This window comes from Salmo salar, chromosome ssa01, assembly GCF_905237065.1.
Source record: "Salmo salar chromosome ssa01, Ssal_v3.1, whole genome shotgun sequence".
Lineage (NCBI taxonomy): Eukaryota > Metazoa > Chordata > Actinopteri > Salmoniformes > Salmonidae > Salmo > Salmo salar.
This window is the reverse complement of record NC_059442.1, coordinates 67,220,510-67,241,258: the sequence shown is the minus strand read 5'-3', so window position 1 is coordinate 67,241,258 and position 20,749 is coordinate 67,220,510. Positions and strand designations below refer to the sequence as shown.

The 20,749-nt window shown below is 39.3% G+C and overlaps 1 protein-coding gene across 3 annotated transcripts in view; it reads right to left on the bottom strand.

Annotated features, from left to right (window-relative positions):
* The window catches only part of LOC106607602 (glutamate receptor ionotropic, delta-1), a 480,220-nt gene that overhangs the window by 210,601 nt on the left and 248,870 nt on the right, over window positions 1–20,749 (bottom strand). For all 3 annotated transcript variants that reach the window (XM_014204697.2, XM_014204704.2, XM_014204701.2), the window contains one exon: window positions 12,563–12,847. In XM_014204697.2, the coding sequence (XP_014060172.2) occupies window positions 12,563–12,847 (285 nt within the window). The remainder of the gene's footprint in view (window positions 1–12,562; window positions 12,848–20,749) is intronic.

Below are 20,749 nucleotides of genomic sequence, written 5' to 3'. Positions count from 1 at the left end.
GAAGTTGAACAGACAGCTCGGTGCATTCAGCTTGTCAACACTTCTTACAAAAACAAGTAGTGATAAAGTCAATCTCTTCTCCACTTTGAGCCATAAGAGATTGACATGCATATCATTAATGTTAGTTCTCCGTGGACATTTAAGGGCCAGACGTGTTGCCCTGTTCTGAGCCAATTGTCCCTCTTTGTGGCACCTGACCACATGACTCAACAGTAGTCCAGGTGCGACAAAACTAGGGCCTGTAGGACCTGCCTTGATAGTGTCAAGAAGGCAAAGTGCTTTATTATGGACATACTTCTCCCCATCTTAGCTACTGTTGTATCAATATGTTTTGACCATGACCGTTTACAATCCAGGGTTACTCCAAGCAGTTTAGTCACCTGAATTTCCACATTATTCATTACAAGATTTAGTTGAGGGTTAGGCTTTAGTGAATGATTTGTCCCAAATACAATGCTTTACGTTTTTGAAATATTTAGGACTAATTTATTCCTTGCCACCCATTCTGAAACTAACTGCAGCTCTTTGTTAAGTGTTGCAGTCATTTGTCACTTTATTAGCTGACGTGTATAATGTTGAGTCATCCGCATACAAAGACACACTGGCTTTGCATAGTCATTAGTAAAGATTGAAAAAAGTAAGGGGCTAGACAGCTGCCCTGGGGAATTCCTTATTCTACCTGGATTATGTTGGAGAGGCTTCCATTAAAGAACACCCTCTATGTTCTGTAAGGTAACTATTTACCCACAATATAACTTTTTTCAAAAGTTTACAAGGGGTTGGTAACAGGCTGATTGGTCGGCTATTTGTATTTTGACATATGTATTGGGTGATACTGTAAAAATGACCAGTCAGAGAAATGATGGGTTCAAAGTGCCTTAAATTGTATTGCATTTCAGTCTCTTAAAATTATTTTCTATTGCTTCACTCATTAGAATCCATGCTCCCCCATGACATTCTTACATATCAATATGTAGAATTAGAAATCAAGGTATTTGACACTTTAAACGGTACTAAATTAAAATGGGTGCACTTTTCATTCCTGTAAAGACTTTTCTGCAAAACAATGACTCCTCAATGTACTATTCTGTTTCACTATAATTACTTTGTCAACTCCTTACTCCTAGAGGGACTCAAGCAAGCTATACATTTTGTTGATTTCCCACGCCAATACAATTTCATTTAAAGGGGATCATGAATTAAAACCCAGAGGCTTATTTCCCAACAAATATAACAACCTAATGGGACCCTAGCTTGGGATAAAGTAATCACTGTGTGTGCAAATAAAATAAGTCAGTAAGTCATGATAAAGCAATCAGCATTTCAGATTGAACCACTGTAGCAAGTGTCTTGAGGATTAGCAGGTTTACCATGTCTAAAAATGATAATGTGGCAAAGCTCACCTGTGCCTTGCTTCCAGTGTGTAAATGTTGTTAGCTTCAGCCCTCGCTCTCTCTCTTTCTTTCTTTCTCTCTTTCTTTTTGGGGAGGAATGCTAATGGAGTTACCAGCAGTAAGATTTGAGTTTAATTTACAAAAAGATACTGGGCCCAAAAATGCTTGCTGTTGTCTTACACCACAAAATCCAGTTCTATACAATACGATCTTCCACCACGCCTCTCTCCGGTAGCCTAGTGGTTAGAGCGTTGGGCCAGTAAATAAAAAGTTGCTCTCGATTATGGCAGCCCCCCACACCTCTGATTCAGAGGGGTCGGGTTAAATGCGGAAGACACATTTCAGTTGAAGGCATTCAGTTGTACAACTGACTAGGTATCCCCCCTTTCCCATTTCACTCTCTCCCACTTTGTAGTCAGTCCATATCCTCCTCTAACCTTTCTCTTGCTCCAACTCTCTTTACTTTGCTCATTAAACAAGCCCATAGCACATTCCTCTGTTTGCCTATGCTCATCCACTCATCTGAAAAGGGGCTACGCATTAAGACCCATCTCCTGCAGTGTGCGGCAGCTAAATCAATCTCCCACCTAATACCAGTCTAATATCTCCTCCTCTGAGAAGAGAGCAGGCCGTAAAGAGGGCAGTGACAGATGTCCCACTCCACACTCATTATGGAGCCCAGGTAATCTCGACACCACCCAGGGAGGAACATGGTGCATTCAGGGCCCGTCATGATTTACTGCAATAGATGTGTTTATATAGGTGTTATACACTGAGTGTACCAAACATCAGGAACACCCCTTTTCCCATCAGAATAGCCTCAATTCATCAGAACATTGACTCTACAAGGTGTAGAGATGCTGGCCCATGTTGACTCCAATGATTCTGACAGTTGTGTCAAGTTGGCTGGATGTCCTTTGATTGGTGGACCATTCTTGATACGCACAGGAAACTGTTGAGAATGAAAAAAAACTGTGTGCCTGGCACCTACTACCATACCACGTTCAAAGGCACTTCAATCTTTTGTCTTCCCCATTTACCCTCTGAATGGCACACATACACAATCCATGTCTCAATTATCTCAAGGCTTAGAAATCCTTATTTAACCTGTCTCCTCCCCTTCATCTACACTGATTGAAGTGGATTTAACAAGTGACATCAATAAGAGATCATAGTTTTCACTTGGATTCACCTGGTCAGTCTATATCATGGACAGCAGGTGTTCTTAATGTTTTGTATACTCAGTGTCTATGCACATCCCAATAGCCTTTCTCAATATTTAGATAAGTCAACTATTTCGCATATCCAAACTTTTCAAAGTAGATGTCCACTGTCTTGGTTCTACAGACCTACAGTCTCTGCTAGTTTTCTCTTCATCCTGGTCAGTCATTGATTGACAATGTTTGTTGCTGATAAAAGCAGAGATAGAAACCAGCAAAAATGTCAGTCCTAATGGACTGAAAATAGTTAGATAAGAAAAGTGACCAGATTTGACTTCCACTGAACACACAATAATGGTTTATTATCATGCATTCAACCCCACCAGGGACATTCATGCCTCTAGAAAGAGTCCCAGTGCAGATCCAGTACAACATGCCCTCTAAACTGTCTCTCGGTCATGGTCAAAACCTAAATGTAAACACAGCTTCATTTAATTCAGTGCATGAACTCACCCCACTACTTTAATTTGTCATTGTCACTTCACTGCAAGCATCCCACTGGGCCCAGACGTCACTTCGACGTCTAGCTTTGATTTACATTTGGTTGAGTTGTCAACGAATGCGAATTCAAAATGAAATCAACAAAACATTTCACCATGACATTGGATTTAGGTTAAAAGTTGGGTGAAAAAAATGACGCTTCTTTACATTGATGACTTTCCCAAATCCAATCACTTTTCCACTTTTATTCAACATCATCACATTTAATGTTTTTGTTCAAATGACGTGGAAACAATGTTGATTCAACCAGTTTTTGCCCAGTGGGAAACAAGCAGAGCATTGGAGAAGGTACAATGAATGATTCAGTACTTTTGCGGTGATCCGTAAAAGCAAACTGAAAGTTTGTTTCTCTGTTGAGTTTAAAATAGTTTTTCCTCTTTCCTCCTCAACATTGACTCTATCTGTGGGGTTTTCAAAGTTCAAAATAGCAGAAACATCAGTGTAATCTCTGTTGATGACTGATCATCCAAGACCATGGATGAGAGTTGCCACGATAGGACAGTATTGGTCAGACAGTTGGTATTTATGTAAAACTCTTGTAACTCACTGTGTCTTTATTTCACCTACTGTACATCCCTGCAATCCTGCCAATCTGGAGAAATACAGGTCAAATCCAAAAATAAAGAGCAGCAGAATTCTCCAAATTAAAAATTGTTTATACAGTATAGGCATACATGGTTTTCCATCTCCTTTGCATAAATATGCAAGAAAATATAATTTTCAAATGATAATACCCTGGGTGGGACACCATTCTCCTAGTGCTCAAATAATTTGGAAGCTATCGCTAACCAAGCAATACTCACATGAACTCAAAAATGATGAGTTGAAAATGCGAAATGACAAATGGGACAAGATAAGTGAAACAGAGGAGACATTTAAAAGGGGTGCCATTGATGCATTCATGTGAATAAATGGGCATCACTAACAAACATCATTTAATGCTGTCTGAGTTTAGCCCAGAGGACACAAAACCAGCTGCTTGAACAGCGATAAAAGCAAACAGCCAAACAGTCAGCGTGACAACATTACTGTAGCAACTCTAGTCTAAATACAACATACACTAACTACAGTATCGCATCTATGGACAAACTCCCATTACAGTCCAGTCCTCTGCAGACGTGTACCGTTACCAAAACAGATTCAAAGCTGAGATAGCTAGTGAAGTGGAGCTTTAGGCTATCGATGCTCCATGAATTCCTCCATTCCAACAGAATACATGCATGAGAGCTGTACCAAATGCTATGGAGCTATGGGCTATGGACCAAAGTTTGATATCAAACATGTGTTTGATATATTGTTACCGTGATTACAGATAATCATGAATGAAACGTGAATAATGATGACTGTTAAGTTACAGGGGCATACATTTCATACCCCTCAAAAAATACCAACCTCCCATATTATTGGTAATGGTGAGAGGTTAGCATGTTTTGGGGGCATGATCTTTGTGCATCTAACTTTCTCAGTCATCGTTATTTATGATACATTCATGATTATTCGTAATCATGTTAGCATCCACATTAACGTAGATGTGTTCAGAAACATATTCTATAGTTACTTACAATAAAGGTTACCACAAAATGACACAATACGTGATTTACCATTCATTTCTATTGGGCACAACATAATCCGAAACACAACCAAAACAAACTGCAAATGCATCCAACAAGTTTTTAGAGTCACAGGTGTGATGAAGTCATTGTGTGCTAGAAATATCGGACCAAATACTAAACTTTTGACAATATTACTTTTTACCAAATACATATGACACAACCTTTTCCACCACAGCAGACTGAAAAGATTTGGCATGGGTCCCCAGATCTTCAAAAAGTTCTATAGCTGCACCATCAAGAGCATCCTGACCGGTTGCATCACCGCCTGGTATGGCAACTGCTCGGCATCTAACCGTAAGGCGCTACAGAGGGTAGTGCATACGGCCCAGTACATCACTGGGGCCAAGCTTCCTGCCATCCAGGACCTATATACTAGGCGGTGACAGAGGAAGACCCAAAAAATGGTCAAAGACTCCAGTCACCCAAGTCATAGACTGTTCTCTCTGCTAATGCACGGCAAGTGGTACCGGAGTGCCAACTCTAGGTCCAAAAGGCTCCTTAACAGCTTCTACCCCCAAGCCATAAGACTGCTGAACAATTAATCAAATGGCCAACTGGAGTATGTACATTGCTGCTACTCGCTGTTTATTATCTATGCATAGTCACTTTACCCCTACCTACATGTACAAATTACCTCGACTAACCTGTACCCCCACACATTGACTAGGTACCATTACCCCCCTGTATACAGCCTCGTTATTGTTATTTTGTTGTGTTACTTTTTATTTTAAAACATCTCAATTTCTTGAACTGCATTGTTGGTTAAGGGCTGGTAAGTGAGCATTTCACAGTAAGGTCTAAACCTGTTGTATTCAGCGCATGTGACAAATAACATTTTATTTGATTTTATTTGTTTTGATTTGATATACCACAGCTGTCTTCATGAATCTTAACTAAAGGATTAGCCTACCCATACTGTATGTAATGACATAAGTTCATGCAAACTGTCAGTATCTGGGGAATATGTGTGTGGTGTTAGATAATGTCTCTGATTAAATGTATTCTTATCTTGGTGACCTGAACATTGACTGGTTATAATCTAGTTGTCCTCTCAAGAGAAAGCTTCTTACTGTGACTAATGACTGTAACATGACCCAGGTTATCACTCAACCAACACCACCGAGAGCATATACCAATAGTGTTGGATCTGTGACATCCACTTGTATTGATAAAATATTAATTAATACTGCAGAGCTTTGCTCTAAAGCAATATCAGTTCCCATTGGCTGTAGTGACCATAACATTGTGGCAATAACAAGGAAAGCCCTTTGGTACCAAAGTCAGGGCCTAAAACTATTTATAAGAGATCATACTAAATGTTTTTTTGTAGAATATGTTAAAACAATTATGTTGGTCTGATGTGTATAAGTAGGATAATCCAGACGACTTGGGAGTATTTGTAAAATTATTCTTGCCAATTGTTGACTAACATGCACTTGTTAAGAAACTGAAAACTGCTAGAGCATCCTGGATCGATGATGAATTTAAAAATGATGCAAAAAAAGGTGGCAAACAAGTCAGGCTGCTCAGCTGATTACTTCACTGAGAAGTGAAATGACAACAAAACAGTGAACCATAATATTTGTGTATTGGAGATCTAATAATGAAAGAGAAGGATTGCTATTTTGAATTTGGTCAAGTTTGCGTGGAAGAGATGGAAAAAATATTATTTATCAATAATGATAAACCGCCAGGTATAGATAACCTAGATGAGAAACTATTGAGAATGTCTTCAACCAAAGCCTAAAGGAGTGTGTGTCCACAGGCATGGAAGGAAGCTAAAGTAATTCCACTACCTAAAAATAGTAAAGCACCATTTGCTGGGCTCTAACAGCTGCCCAATCAATTTGCTGGCTGTTCTTAGTAAACTGATGGAGAGAATTGTGTTTGAACACATGCAATGCTTTTTTTAAAAGAACAACTACTGATATTCAGCATGCATATAGGGAAGGGCACTTAACTTGTACTGCTCTGACTCTAATAAATGGATAAGATTATAGTTGGAGCTGTATTGTTAGATTTCAGTGCAGCCTTTGATGTTATTGATCATCATATGTTATTTATTATTGAAAAATCTCACTGGTCATGGCCTTACCTCACCTGCCGTCACATGGTTAGAGAGCTATTTATCAGAAATAAGTCAGAGTATTCTTCAATGGAAGCTTCTCCAACATCATATATTTACAGTGCAGTATCCCTCAGGGTATTTGCCTTGGGCCGTTACTCTTCTCTATTTTAACAAATGATTTGCCACTCTCCTTACAAGAAGATAAAATGACTATGTATGCTGATGATTGCACTCTCTACACATCAGCAGCTACAGACAGTGAGCTCACTGGGATTCTTAGCAAGTCCAAATGGGTAATTAACAATAAACTGGTCTTAAATACATCTAAAACCAAAAACATTGTATTTGGTTCAAAGAATTCTCTCAGACCTAAACCTCTGGATTTGTGCATAAAGGGTTTGTAACATCAGATGGACAGTTATCATGGTCAAGTCAAATTGACAAAGTTGTGGTGAAGATGAGGAGAGGTATGTCTGGAATAAAAAATATTTTGACACAAAGATCAACTGTACTAGTTGATCAGGCTCTGGTCTTGTCCCATCTTGATTACTGTCCGGTAATATGTTCTGGTGCAAAGACCTAGAAAACTGCAACTGGCTCAAAAGAAAGCAGCACATCTTACCCTTAACTGGACACACATAACTAACATCAATATCATGCATGATAGTCTTTCATGGTTGATGGTTGAGGAGAAATTGGCATCTTCTCTTCTACTCTTTTTAAGAATCATTTGTGTGTTGATAATGCCTAGCCACTTGTAAAAATCTATTTGCATACACTTCAAACAGACATACAGTACATACCCCACCAGACACGCCACTATGGGTTTCTTCACGGTACCCAAACCAAAAACAAATTTAATGCGTTGCTCAGTTATGTATAGAGCTATGTATATGTCAACGTGGAATGCTCTGCCACCAGAGGTTACTCAGGCAAAAACAAGTTTTACTTCATTTTTTTCTGATAAGAAATGTATTGTATCACGGCGCCTTTCCTCTTTCTAAAGATCTAATTTAAATGTACTGTATATAAGAATATATATATAGTGAGTAAATAGTATTTTTGTTATCTCGGTGTCTTTCCAATATATAACTCCTATTTTATTTTTTATATTTTATTTAATTAAATATCGTATGTTGTTTTTCTCTATAATGGTACTGTACTTTGTCAAGTATTTGTATGTTTTATGTGGAAGAGTAGCTGCTGCAGGTGCAGTAGCTAATGGGGATCCTAATAAACTGAACCTAACCTCTTCAGTCCTGAGCATGCCCCTTTTTTACAAACCACCAGAGATATCTCATGGGAAATACAGAAGTGTGCTTTGATGATGCATATACAGACAAATCGTTATGAGTTCTGCACAAACACAACTTCCTTTTCTGTAAGGCCCACTGTTGTGTCAAGTCATTACAAGCATTGACATTCATACAGCTAACTAGATACTGTATGTTATTAGGTAATACTATTAGGCATGGACTTTAATGCTACAGCACCATGGTGCCTGGAGCAAGGAGGGTATAACTAATATGTTGCCTAACATCTGTCTGCACAGTAGAAGTGCAGAAAGCGCCAGTCGACTGATCACTCGGCAAGGAGCAATACAGCCTCAGCTTTTCATCAGCTGCTGCTGTATTTCACAAGTGATATATTTACACATAAGAATGTACAACTGACTCCATACCGGGAGAAATTCAAATAAACAAAATGCTTGTCACTTCCTTGTACAACCATATTCAAACGTAATTAAGTACTTTGTCATGACAGGATGATGACCAGATGGGTCAAGAGCTTGTTATCTGCAGTAGAGGATGACACGGGAACAGGACTCCCGCGGGTCTTGCAGGTCTGTGGGATTTGGGCAGGAATGGGAGTCAAGTTCTAGAGTCAAGTTCGGGACAGGATCGACAATACAGGAATAGGTAGTAGAAATATGCAATGTGTGGGGCATTTCATGAAAAAAACGAACTGTGTGTTTAGGGCTTATATACAGTAGTTTACTTAACCCCTTACACACATGGGTATTGTCCTATATGGATAGTGATAAATTGAAATGTTTCTTTCAGAAGAAATATGGAAAGCATATGCATAACCATGGTAAAAATGAAAAGGGAACAGTTTGGAGATGATGGTGAAATTATTAGACTGAGGTGAGGACACAATAGTTCACCTGACAATACAGAATACAAACATTACACTGTTGATTTAATGTGCATTTTACATTTACTGTACTTTTCGCCGCATTTGTTCATGACAACATCTGAAAATACTCCGGATACATTCAGTAACATTACTTTTGAAATGTTACTGCTTTTTTTGAGCTCTCCTAGCTGTGTCGTTGAGGAACTAGAGCAAGCACATTTGTAGTTGTTTTGTTTGGAACAGAGCCCTGCATCCCTGCCATCACACACTTACTGTTGTTGTTTACACAATCCATAAAATGTTCATTATAAATCACAATCTGGGTCAGGTGGGCATCATTTGAAAGCTTGTTCCATTGCCAACATGACTAGCTAAATTATTAAGATCTTACAGTGTTAGGCATTCCCAAGGCAATTCAGAGAAGCAGATTGTCATTTTGGCAATTTCCCCCCTTCCTTCGGCTCACTCTCGCTCCTCCAGTTGTAGCCATGTCCACTGAGCAGTCACTACTTTACCTCAGATACCAACATACGTCAGTGAATGATATTGCCTTCAAGAGAAGTATTGAGTTCATCCAATTCTGGGAAGAAGGGATGCCTTCATTGCCAACATCTTGTAATGTGGTTTTTATCAGCTGTGTGAGCAGGGAACTGTGTCTTGAGCGCTGAGCAGCAGCGAAACGGAGCAGTTACTATGTCTACTCACATTCAGATTGGGGGACAGACAGAGGAGCAGCTAACGGAAGAAGTTACTCTAATTATTTCAGATTTCTGTGCAAAAAAATTGCATGGGACTTGCATGCATCACTTACACATGCAGAATTACACAACCAGAGTTGTACAACTGTGGAAGATGACTACCTGACGCACCAGGTATTAATGTGCTGCTTTGTGAAATACATCCTAGAGTGTCAAATGCTTTGTGAAATACATCCTAGAGCGTCAAAATGCTTTGTTAAATACATCCTAGAGCGTCAAATGCTTTGTGAAATACATCCTAGAGTGTTAAATGCTTTGTGAAATACATCCTAGAGCTTTCAAATGCTTTGTGAAATACATCCTAGAGCGTCAAAATGCTTTGTTAAATACATCCTAGAGCGTCAAAATGCTTTGTGAAATACATCCTAGAGTGTCAAATGCTTTGTGAAATAAATCCTAGAGCGTCAAATGCTTTGTGAAATACATCCTAGAGCGTCAAAATGCTTTCTGAAATACATCCTAGAGTGACAAAATGCTTTTTGAATGTCAGGGGCGTCGTAAGGGACAGACCAAGGCGCAGCGGGTATAGTGCTCATCTTCTTTATTTTAAATGTTATAACACTTTTAACAAAATAACAAAAAAAATGACAACCAACAGTTCCATCAGGTACTCGGACAAAACGGAAAACAACCACCCACAAAACCCAAAGGAAAACAGGCCGCCTAAGTATGGCTTCCAATCAGAGACAACGAAAGAAACCTGCCTCTGATTGGAAGCCACACTCGGGCCAAACCTGGAAAACGAAACATAGAAAATGAAAACTAGAACCAAAATCCCCTAGACCAAAACCCCCAAAACACACAAAACAAACATCCTCTGCCACGCCCTGACCATTCTACAATGACAAAAGACCCCTTTACTGGTCAGGACGTGACAGTGAAATACATCCTAGAGCGTCAAATGCTTTGTGAAATAAATCCTAAAGCGTCAAAATGCTTTGTGAAATACATCCTAGAGCGTCAGAATGCTTTGTGAAATACATCCTAGAGCGTCAAATTAATCCTCAGACCACAGATAGACCAGAGGCAGAGGAAGTGGAGAAGACAGGGATTTTGATACGATCACACTCGGAGAACATATGAATGATATGTTCTTAAATCTCTCGTCTGCAGTGAGGGTATTTTGACTGTTTGGAAATGTAATTGAAGTGCTGAGTTAAAGAGTGTAACACCAGGATGTGGATGTCAGTGTTACTGTCTCGTCAAAACTGGTCTCTTTATTCATTATTTAACACTAATGGGACCTGGTTAAACTCAGAATGAACACTTTGTTTAGTCATACTTCTTGTCTATTCCTATCCCTGATTAGTTGCATCTTATTAAAATTGAATCCAATTGTATTAGTCACAGGCTCCGTAAACAACAGATGTAGACTAACAGTGAAATGCTTACACCACGACGTATTCAACCAGAATGTCATGACAAACTCTTGAGTTGCCGATGTTATAACAGGAAAATCAATATACAATAGTATTTATTTATGTGTCTACTGAAAGTGTGTTGAGCATGAGTCCATGATAAAGTATCCCTACCACAGGTCTCAATCTACTTTCAAACATCTATGAATGGGTGTACAACTTCTGCAATTCATTGCTTATTCCAGAGTTTACAGTGTTCTAAAAGTGGATTAGAAAAGGTCTGGCCTAAAGGGAGTTAGTTATAGGTGAGATGAATTAAATAATCCCGTCAATTAAGACTAGCTTCTCCAAGAACCATGTCAAGAGTGCAATCTATTATTACTGTTTTCCTTGTGGCCATGGGATGAAAAACACAAGTCCCACCCTAACCTAATCAGCGTGCAGAGCACTTGCAAAAAAACCTCCCCCTTTGTACTGTTGGTTGAATTTCATTAAAAAAAAATGTAATAAATAAAATGACACATAATGCCTTTAACATGAACATGACCAAGGATTTAACACAACTTTTTAGGCAATTACACAAGAATCCCCTCTGCGAGTCAGTGTATGGCTTTGACAACATGTTCTAATCGTTTTGAATCGCTAAACACTCTGACCTCATTATGGAGATCCCCAGATTTACTATTTATGTGAACTGTGATATGAAGTGATTTACTATTGATATAATGCTCATACACCATGAGAACATGAAGCGATGATGTCTTATGAAGTGATTTCATTGGAATGATTTACCAACCTTGACAGGGAGTAATATTTAATCTATGCTTCAGAAGCACCCAAAAATGACTTTATGATGAGAACTGTAATTAAAGGCATTGGAGAAAAGATCCAAAATATTTTCATCCTGGCAGTTCAGATGTACCGTTCATTGTAAACAGAACATACTAAAGAGTGCAATGGGAATCTAAGGTAGACAAAACGATAATTGGAGGTGTGTGAACCACAAACACCCAGTTAAGGGGATAGTGCAACATTTTGGCAACATTTTTGTGTTTACCCAGAGTCAGATGAACTCATGGACACCATTTTTATGAAGGAAGTTGAAGGTGGTTTCTGGAGCTATTGCTAATGGCGTTATCACAATGAATGGAAGTCTATAGGAAGAGCAAGCATAAAAATGGTATCCATGAGTTCATCTCACTCTGCGTAAGTACAAAATGTCACACTATCCCTTTGAACATTGATCAGCATTGTCAACAGAACAATTTATTGTCAATATAGTTTCAGGAAAAAACATTTTCTCCTATTGATTACAGCTGGTTGGCTATCACGACTATGGTCATCATCATCAACCTTGTACTGGCCTTCCTCATTGGAGAAGAGGTATTTTGAAGGTTGCACATACAAAAACACTCAACAAAACCTGCAAAATACAACACTCCACTATGATTTCCAAACACCCACCCATCAACCCCCACGCACCCTCTACCCCACCCCTCTCCCCCACTCACCATAGTCGGCATCATAGAAGATGATGAACTTCTGCCAGCGCAGCTCAGTGACCAGGGTCAGCATGACGTCATTGAGGCGTGCAGGCGGACGAGCGGCCAGGGTGTAGCTCTCCCCATCAGGGCTGGGGTTGAGGTGGCAGGAGGTGCGTGGTGTGCCCTCGCCGTTCCTCTGGATAAACAGGTGGGGTATGTGCATGGCGTCAGTCAAGGACTGGAGGGCGTTGGCGGCTGCACAGCCTGTAGACGTCACCAGAGCCAGGATGCCCTGGTTCATCAGCTCACAGGCTGAAGAGGGACAAGGATAAGAGAGGGACATGATAAGACAAACTTCAGACATTCCAATAAGGCAGCAGAGAACACAAGGGATCAGTAGTGGTCAAATGAAAGTAGTGTCTTCTGTTTGTAGAGATAACTAAGATAAAGATGGAGATAAAAAAGGTGGAGATAACAAAATTCCCCCCAAAGATCAAACTACTGGAGAAATTGGGAAGGGACTTATGTCACTGAAAGTATGTGAGGTGAAGGGACAGAAGTTAAAGGGCAGGTCAGAGCAGGTCACAGCAGGGCAGGGTTGGACATGGGCAGGGTAGGACACAGTCGGCAGTGTAGGACATGGGCAGAGAAAAATAGAGCAGTGGGCCAGGGTATGGACAGGGAAGGGGCTGAGGGCACATATTGCCATGGGAATTGGGACAACAACAGAAAGAGGATGGGTGAAAGAGTGGGTAGGGCCTGTAGAAAAGTAAACAAAGCATCCCTTAAATGTCACAAAAAATGCACAAGTACAGTACAACAAGTTATGCAATAAATCCCTTTCTCTTTTGCATGCACCCCCTCATCCCCCCCATCACCACAGAAACATATCATCACTGTAATCTGTCACTCAGAGTAACATACAAATCCATGTTTGTAATACTTGTGGTTTCTAAAATAGTTGGTCCAACCACCACTTCCTCCTGTTGTTTGTTTATGTTTGTGTGTGCTTTGGAGAAATCAAGATGCTTGTGGTTGGGACGAATTATTATTTATATTTTACAGTACTGTTTAACATCTATGGCTCCAAATTTACTCTGAAATGCTGTTCATTATAAGTAATAGTAAATATTGTATGAATGTTACGCATCTCTGTCAGTGAGTTCTGCTTATGAAGTGTTATAAAGTACTATGCTAGTTGGAAGTGTGCTTGGAGCCATTCAAAATGGTAAATAAACATTTACCAGTGCTTAAAAACTGCTGACTGCCAAGTGCACAAGTCAATGTCTTTATTCAAAGATACAATACAAATAAAATGTTCATGGTCATAAGTTAAACAAGTTTAATGTGAGTGTACAAGTTGTAAATCTTCTAAACTTCTACCGACTCCCACCCACACACTAAACACATCAACACATATCAACCACCTACAGTACAACCACCTACAGTATAACCACCTACAGTACAACCACCTACAGTATAACCACCTACAGTATAACCACCTACAGTACAACAACCTACAGTACAACCACCTACAGTATAACAACCTACAGTACAACCACCTACAGTATAACCACCTACAGTACAACCACCTACAGTATAACCACATACAGTACAACCACCTACAGTACAACCACCTACAGTACAACCACCTACAGTACAACCACCTACAGTATAACCACCTACAGTACAACCACCTACAGTACAACCACCTACAGTATAACCAAACAGAAGTCCGAAGTCTAATTAACAAGGGACTCTGATTCAGTCTTAATAAGGCAGGAAACCTTCAATCAACCATGCCTTGGGTCAATGAATACTTGTCTTGCATAAATAAGTACACTGAGTGTACAAAACATCAGGAACACCTTCCTAATATTGAGTTGCACCCACTTTTGCCCTCAGAATAGCCTCAATGTTGAGGGCATGGACTGTCGAAAGCCTGGAAACTGTTGAGCGTGAAAAACCAAGCAGCGTTGCAGTTGTTCACACTCAAACTGGTGAGCCAGGCATCTACTACCATACCCTGTTCAAAGGCACTTAAATATTTTGTTTTGCCCATTCAAACTCTGAACGGCACACATATACAATCTCAAATGTCTCTATTGTCTTGTCTACACAGAAGTGGATTTAACAGGTGACATCAATAAGGGATCATAGCTTTCATCTAGATTCACCTGGTCAGTCTATGTCATGGAAAGAGCAGGTGTTCCTAATGTTTTGCGCACTCAGTGTATTATCAATGCACCTGATCGTTCCATGCGTAAAGGTACTGCTCTCTGGCCCCATACGGGGGTGGAGGCAGGAGGAGGAAGAGAGACAGAGTGAGAGAGAGAGAAAGAGAGGGAGGGAGAGAATAAAACAAAAAAAATATGTGGATGAGTGAGGGGAAATAGGAGTAGCAAATCAGGGGGCGAGAGAGGGGGGGGACACAGAGAGACAATGAGGGCATTTAGGTGATTGAGGGACCTATTTTCACCGAAGCACCTTCACATGCTAATGAATCACCCGTGACCTGAACACTCAACAGCTCAAAAAAAACTCCCCACTGGCTTGGCACTAACAAATTCAGTTCGACAGTTCAGTAGAGGAACTCAGTGGTTGAAATTACCCAAAGTACAGAAGAGCAAAATATCCAATTTAAAGTGAATGTTTTTCTACATAAATTGCATTTAATTGAGACCTTAGAATATCTGTGTCGACCTAATCAAGTAACAGTGTGTAGGAAGAAATGTAGCTGGGAGTTTAATTGGTAAAACCAACGCCTTTCGATATCACACCTCGTACCCTTCAGAGGAGACTGGGGAGGACCATGCTCCTCTATGAATTTCATTAAAAAAGTTGTAATTTTAGATAAAACTATACTAAATATGTTCACGTCACCAAATAATTGATTAAAACACACGGTTTTAAGTTCTACAGTAGCCTCAGCAGCACTCTGTAGGGTAGCATCACGGTGTAGTCATAGGACAGCTTGCTTGCTTCTGTCCTCCTCTGGGTACATTGATTTCAATACAAAAACCAAGAAGGGTCATGGTTCTCACCCCCTTCCATAGGCATACACAGTAATTATGCCAACTTCCGGAAGACATACTCCAACATATCAGAGCTCTTGAAGCATGAACTGACATGTTTTCCACCAAATCAAAAGATAATGAAATAATGAGCTACAGCTAGCTAGCATTGCAGTGCATAAAATGTGGTGAGTAGTTGACTCAAAGAGAGCGAAAGACAATATTTGAACAGTTTTGAACAAATTAATTTCTTTAAAAATGAGGAAGCAAGAGAGACCTAGCTATATTTCTTTGTATTTTTTTCCACTTTCAGTTTCAATTAGCTAGAGAATGCAGCTAGCTAGTTTAGCCTACTCAAACACCAGTTTCAGAGAGAGATGCTATGTTAGCTAGCTGGCTATGGCTATCCAACACTGGAATTCTTCCAAGTCAAGGCAAGCGTTTGGTTTTATTAATTTATTATCACCGGGACCCACCAGTGTAACTGCTAAACTGCTTGCTGACTGTACATTGTAAGGCATGATTGTACCAGGTTTACTAATGTGTTAGTTCTAGTAGCTATGTTGACTATGACGTTAGCTAATATGGTGACAACGATATAGGCTGTGTGTAGCAGTTAGCAGTTATGAAATGACGGTCACAGACAGCTGATGCGTTGTGCACTGAAGTCCACAAGCAAAGGGAAAAGGTGAGAGGAGGAGAGCGTGTAGATGCGAGGAGGAATTATACAACAAACAAAATGATCATGCTATTTGTATGTGGCTGCTATGAAAGTGAACTGTGTGTGCGTGTGATCAGGTTTGTATTCATTCTGACGATTCTGTTGAAAAATATTTCATAAATGGAAGCAAACGGAATGAAACGGGGATAAACATACCTGAATATATATTTTGCTGTTGGACTATATCAGCTAGATGCAGGCTAGAGTGTGTAAGGTGGTATTGAATGGGTCACTGTCTGTCACCTTGATTACTCACAATTTTCTCTTGACCTGTGCACCTACGTTGTAAAATTTCATTCGTAGGCTAGGTTGTAGTAAACTCATGATGGGTATAGGGAACATTTTGGTATCATGTTGTAGCATTAACCTATCAATGTTACATTGAGCTGGATGAATGGAATATGAATGACAGTCATCCAATATGCTGTAATAGAAATAACGCCATGCTCATTAAAACGGACCGCCATTGACTCGATACCAGTACTCCTTGTATATAGCCTTGTTATTTTATTGAGTTACTACTCAATTCTTAATTTTTTTGAGAATATTTTCTTACTTTTTAACTGTATTGTTGAGAAAGAGTTCGCAAGTAATCATTTTACGGTAAAGTCTACACCTATTGTATTCGGTGCATGTGACAAATAAAATTTGATTTTATTTGACCATCCTACGCTCTACTAATGTGTTATTTTCATAATGGCATCATTTTCCCCCTCTCTCCCTCATTCTACAAGCTAATGGTGTGTCAGGAAATGGAACCAAATAGGAGCACAGCCATTATGTCTACACTAAACCCCTCCTATCTCAGTATAAAGAGGACATGATTCGCCCATTTTTTCCTGGAAAATAGACTATATTAATATTTCAATTCCATTACAGATAAGCCTCTCTAACGGGCAGAGGTCTGCAGAGGCGCTGGCAAAGATGATAATGATGGAATAATGACTACTAAATGTTCTCACTAGAGTAGAAAGGGGCTATCATTCATATGCTGCTGTGTATCTGACACATCATGTTCGTTGAACTGCAGGCCTCATCCGCAGGAAGGATTGCTTACTAAAATAAATGTACTCAGACTTGGATAGGTTAACATGGTATATATACAGTGCCTTTGGAAAGTGTTCAGACCAATTTACTTTTTCCATATTTTGTTATGTTACAGCCTGGTTCTAAAATGGATTAAAGAACAAATATTCCTCAGCAATCTACACACAATACCCCATAATGACAGCGAAAACAGGTCTTCAGACATTTTTGCAAATGTATAAAAAACAAAACAGAAATACCTTATTTACATTAGTGTTCAGACCCTTTCCTATGAGACTTGAAATTGAGCTCAGGGGCATTTCCATTTCCATTGATCAACCTTGAGATGTTTCTACAACTTGACTGGAGTCCACCTGTGGTAAATTCAATTGATTGGACATGATTTGTAAAGGCACACACCTGTCTATATAAGGTTCCACAGTTGACAGTGCATGTTGGAGGATCTGCAGAGAAGAATTGGATAAACTCCCCACATACAGGTGTGCCAAGCTTGTAGCGTCATACCCAAGAAGACTCGATGCTGTAATCGCTACCAAAGGTGCTTCAAGAAAGTACTAAGTAAAGGGTCTGAATTCTTACGTAATATGATATTTCCGTTTTTTTCTTTCTTATAAATTAGCAAACATTTCTAAAAACATGTTTTTGCTTTGTCATTATGGGGTATTGTGTGTAGATTGATGAGGAAAGAAAACAATGTAATCAATTTTAGAATAAGGCTGTAACATAACAAAATATGTAAAAAGTCAAGGGGTCTGAATACTTTCCGAAGGCAAAGTGTTGCATGTGTCATTTTTAGGTACTATGGCAAGAGCTTTTCAGTATGTGTAGAAAAGCTGGAAAAATGTAACCTCCGGTAGATTTGGATTTTGTATCAAAAGCAATAATCGATTTGTGTGTGGGGTGAATTTAAACGCCCCTAATAAACACAGTGCATACCATTATGCTGACGCAATTATTGTCACAATGCTGTCATGCATCACATTCTATTGACATTAAAATGAGCTCAAATCGGAGGTTAATCAAGTGAAATATCTTATGTTCCTTAAACTCTTAATTGAAAACATTAAAAAGACATCTGTCTGATGGATTAAAGGCTGTTTAACAACAAACATTGTTTTGATTCAGATGTTTCCCTGCAGATGCTACTGCCACATCAAAGCACTTCTGTATGCACAGATTGGGATGTGGCAAATTATTATACATCATTGCAGTCACAGGGGACATTATATACAACTTCTGCCGAGCAATCCATTGCAAATTATGAGATTATCTTCAATGTGTACAGTCGTAATTGGAGCATAGCAGAACATAGCTAATGAACCTCACCAATGCTGTGGTGAAATTATATAAATTGGGGCTGTTGGAAGAATTTCAAACTGCAAATGAGATGATCTCATTTAGTCTCTCTGTAAACACAAAGTTTAATCAAAGGGGAAACCCTTGCAAAAATAACCAGCGACTGCATTAATGTTGACACCATGTACTCAGTATGTAGCACTTGGACAGTAGCTGTAAATAAAGTTAAATAGTTTAATATAGGTTCAATAAAAAAATACAGTAGATGTAAAACATGTTGAATGTAGATAGAGACAATAATAGCGGTATATGTTGTGACATAACCAATGAGACAGATTAAAAGACCAGCCACACGGATTCCACATGTGCCCAAGATGTGTGGAAACCTCTTGGCAGTTAGGCCAATAATAAATTGATGTTTCATAATCCCATTGATTTTCCTCAGTATACTTCAGTAGGTATTCAATCCAAATCTTCTAAAATCATTCACTCCTTTTGACCATGGTTAATCTGTGAAATATGATTGTTTCTGGTTATGGAAATTAGGCTAGTGGCAATGCCCAAACATTTTTGAGATACCCCTACCCGAGGTACAGTACCAGTCAAAAATTTGGACACCTACTCAATCAAGGGTTTTTCTTTATTTTGACTATTTTCTACATTGTGGATTAATAGTGAAGACATCGCAACTATGAAATAACACATATGGACTCACGTAGTAACCAAAAAAGTGTTTTATATACATTTTATTCTTTAAAGTAGCCACCCTTTGCCTTGATGACAGCTTTGCACACTCTTGGCATTCTCTCAACCAGCTTAATGAGGTAGTCACCTGGAATGCATTTTGTGTTGTGACAAGGTAGGGGTGGTATACAGAAAATAACCCTATTTGGTAAAAGACCAAGTCCATATTATGGCAATAACAGCTCAAATAAGCAAAGAGAAATGACAGTCCATCATTACTTTAAGACATGAAGGTCAGTCAATACGGATAATGTCAGGAACTTTGAAAGCTTCTTTAAGTGCAGTCGCAAAAACCAGCAAACGCTATGATGAAACTGAGATTTTTAGTTCTAACCGCCATGTCTTTGTGAAACACAGAGTAGGTGAATGGATGATCTCTGCATGTGTGGTTCCCACCATTAAGCATGGAGGAGGAGGTGTGATGGTGTGGGGGTGCTTTGCTGGTGACAGTGTCAGTGATTTATTTAGAATTCAAGGCACACTTAACCAGGATGGCTACCACAGCACTCTGCAGTGATATGGTCCCATCTAGTTTGCACTTAGTGGGACTATCATTTGTTTTTCAACAGGACAATAACCCAACACACACCTCCAGATTGAGTAAGGGCTATTTGACCAAGAAGGAGAGTGATGGTGCTGCATCAGATGACCTGGCCTCCACAATCACCCGACCTTAACCCAAGTGAGATGGTTTGGACCGCAGAGTGAAGGAAAAGCAGCCAACAAGTGCTCAGCATATGTGGGAATTCCTTCAAGCCTGTTGGAAAAGCATTCCTCCCGAAGATATTTGAGAGAATGCCAAGTGTGCAAAGCTGTCATCAAGGCAAAGGGTGGCTACTTTGAAGAATCTAAAAATATAGTTGTTTAACAATTTGTTGGTTACTACATGATTCTATAGGTGTTATGTCATAGGTTTGATGTCTTCACTATTATTTTACAATGTAAAAATAGTAAAAAATGAGTAGGTGTGTCCAAACTTTAGACTGGTACAGTAGAACAAAACACAACCATGTTTTTTTGATCCCTAATGTCTCCCATTTATGAAATGGATGGTTGTGTAAATATATTTTACTGTAAAAGTGGTTAAATGTATAGATATTGTGACACACCCCCTAACCTCAAAAAGTGCAGAATAATGCCTGGCTGGAGGGGGGATGGGCCGCATAACCTAATGTAACCCAATATTGCAAACTCTGATATTGCTAAAATGTTTAATACAAGTAGTCCGGTGTCTGTCCTCCATACACAAACAAAGAGCATTAGGAAATCTTAATGCATCTTGGAAATATAGACCTGTAAACACAGAGATACAATAGGAGGAAATGCCAACAATGAATATTTATGATGAATGTAAGCTTTACTTTTTGGTAGCTGACTAAAAGACAACTTTCC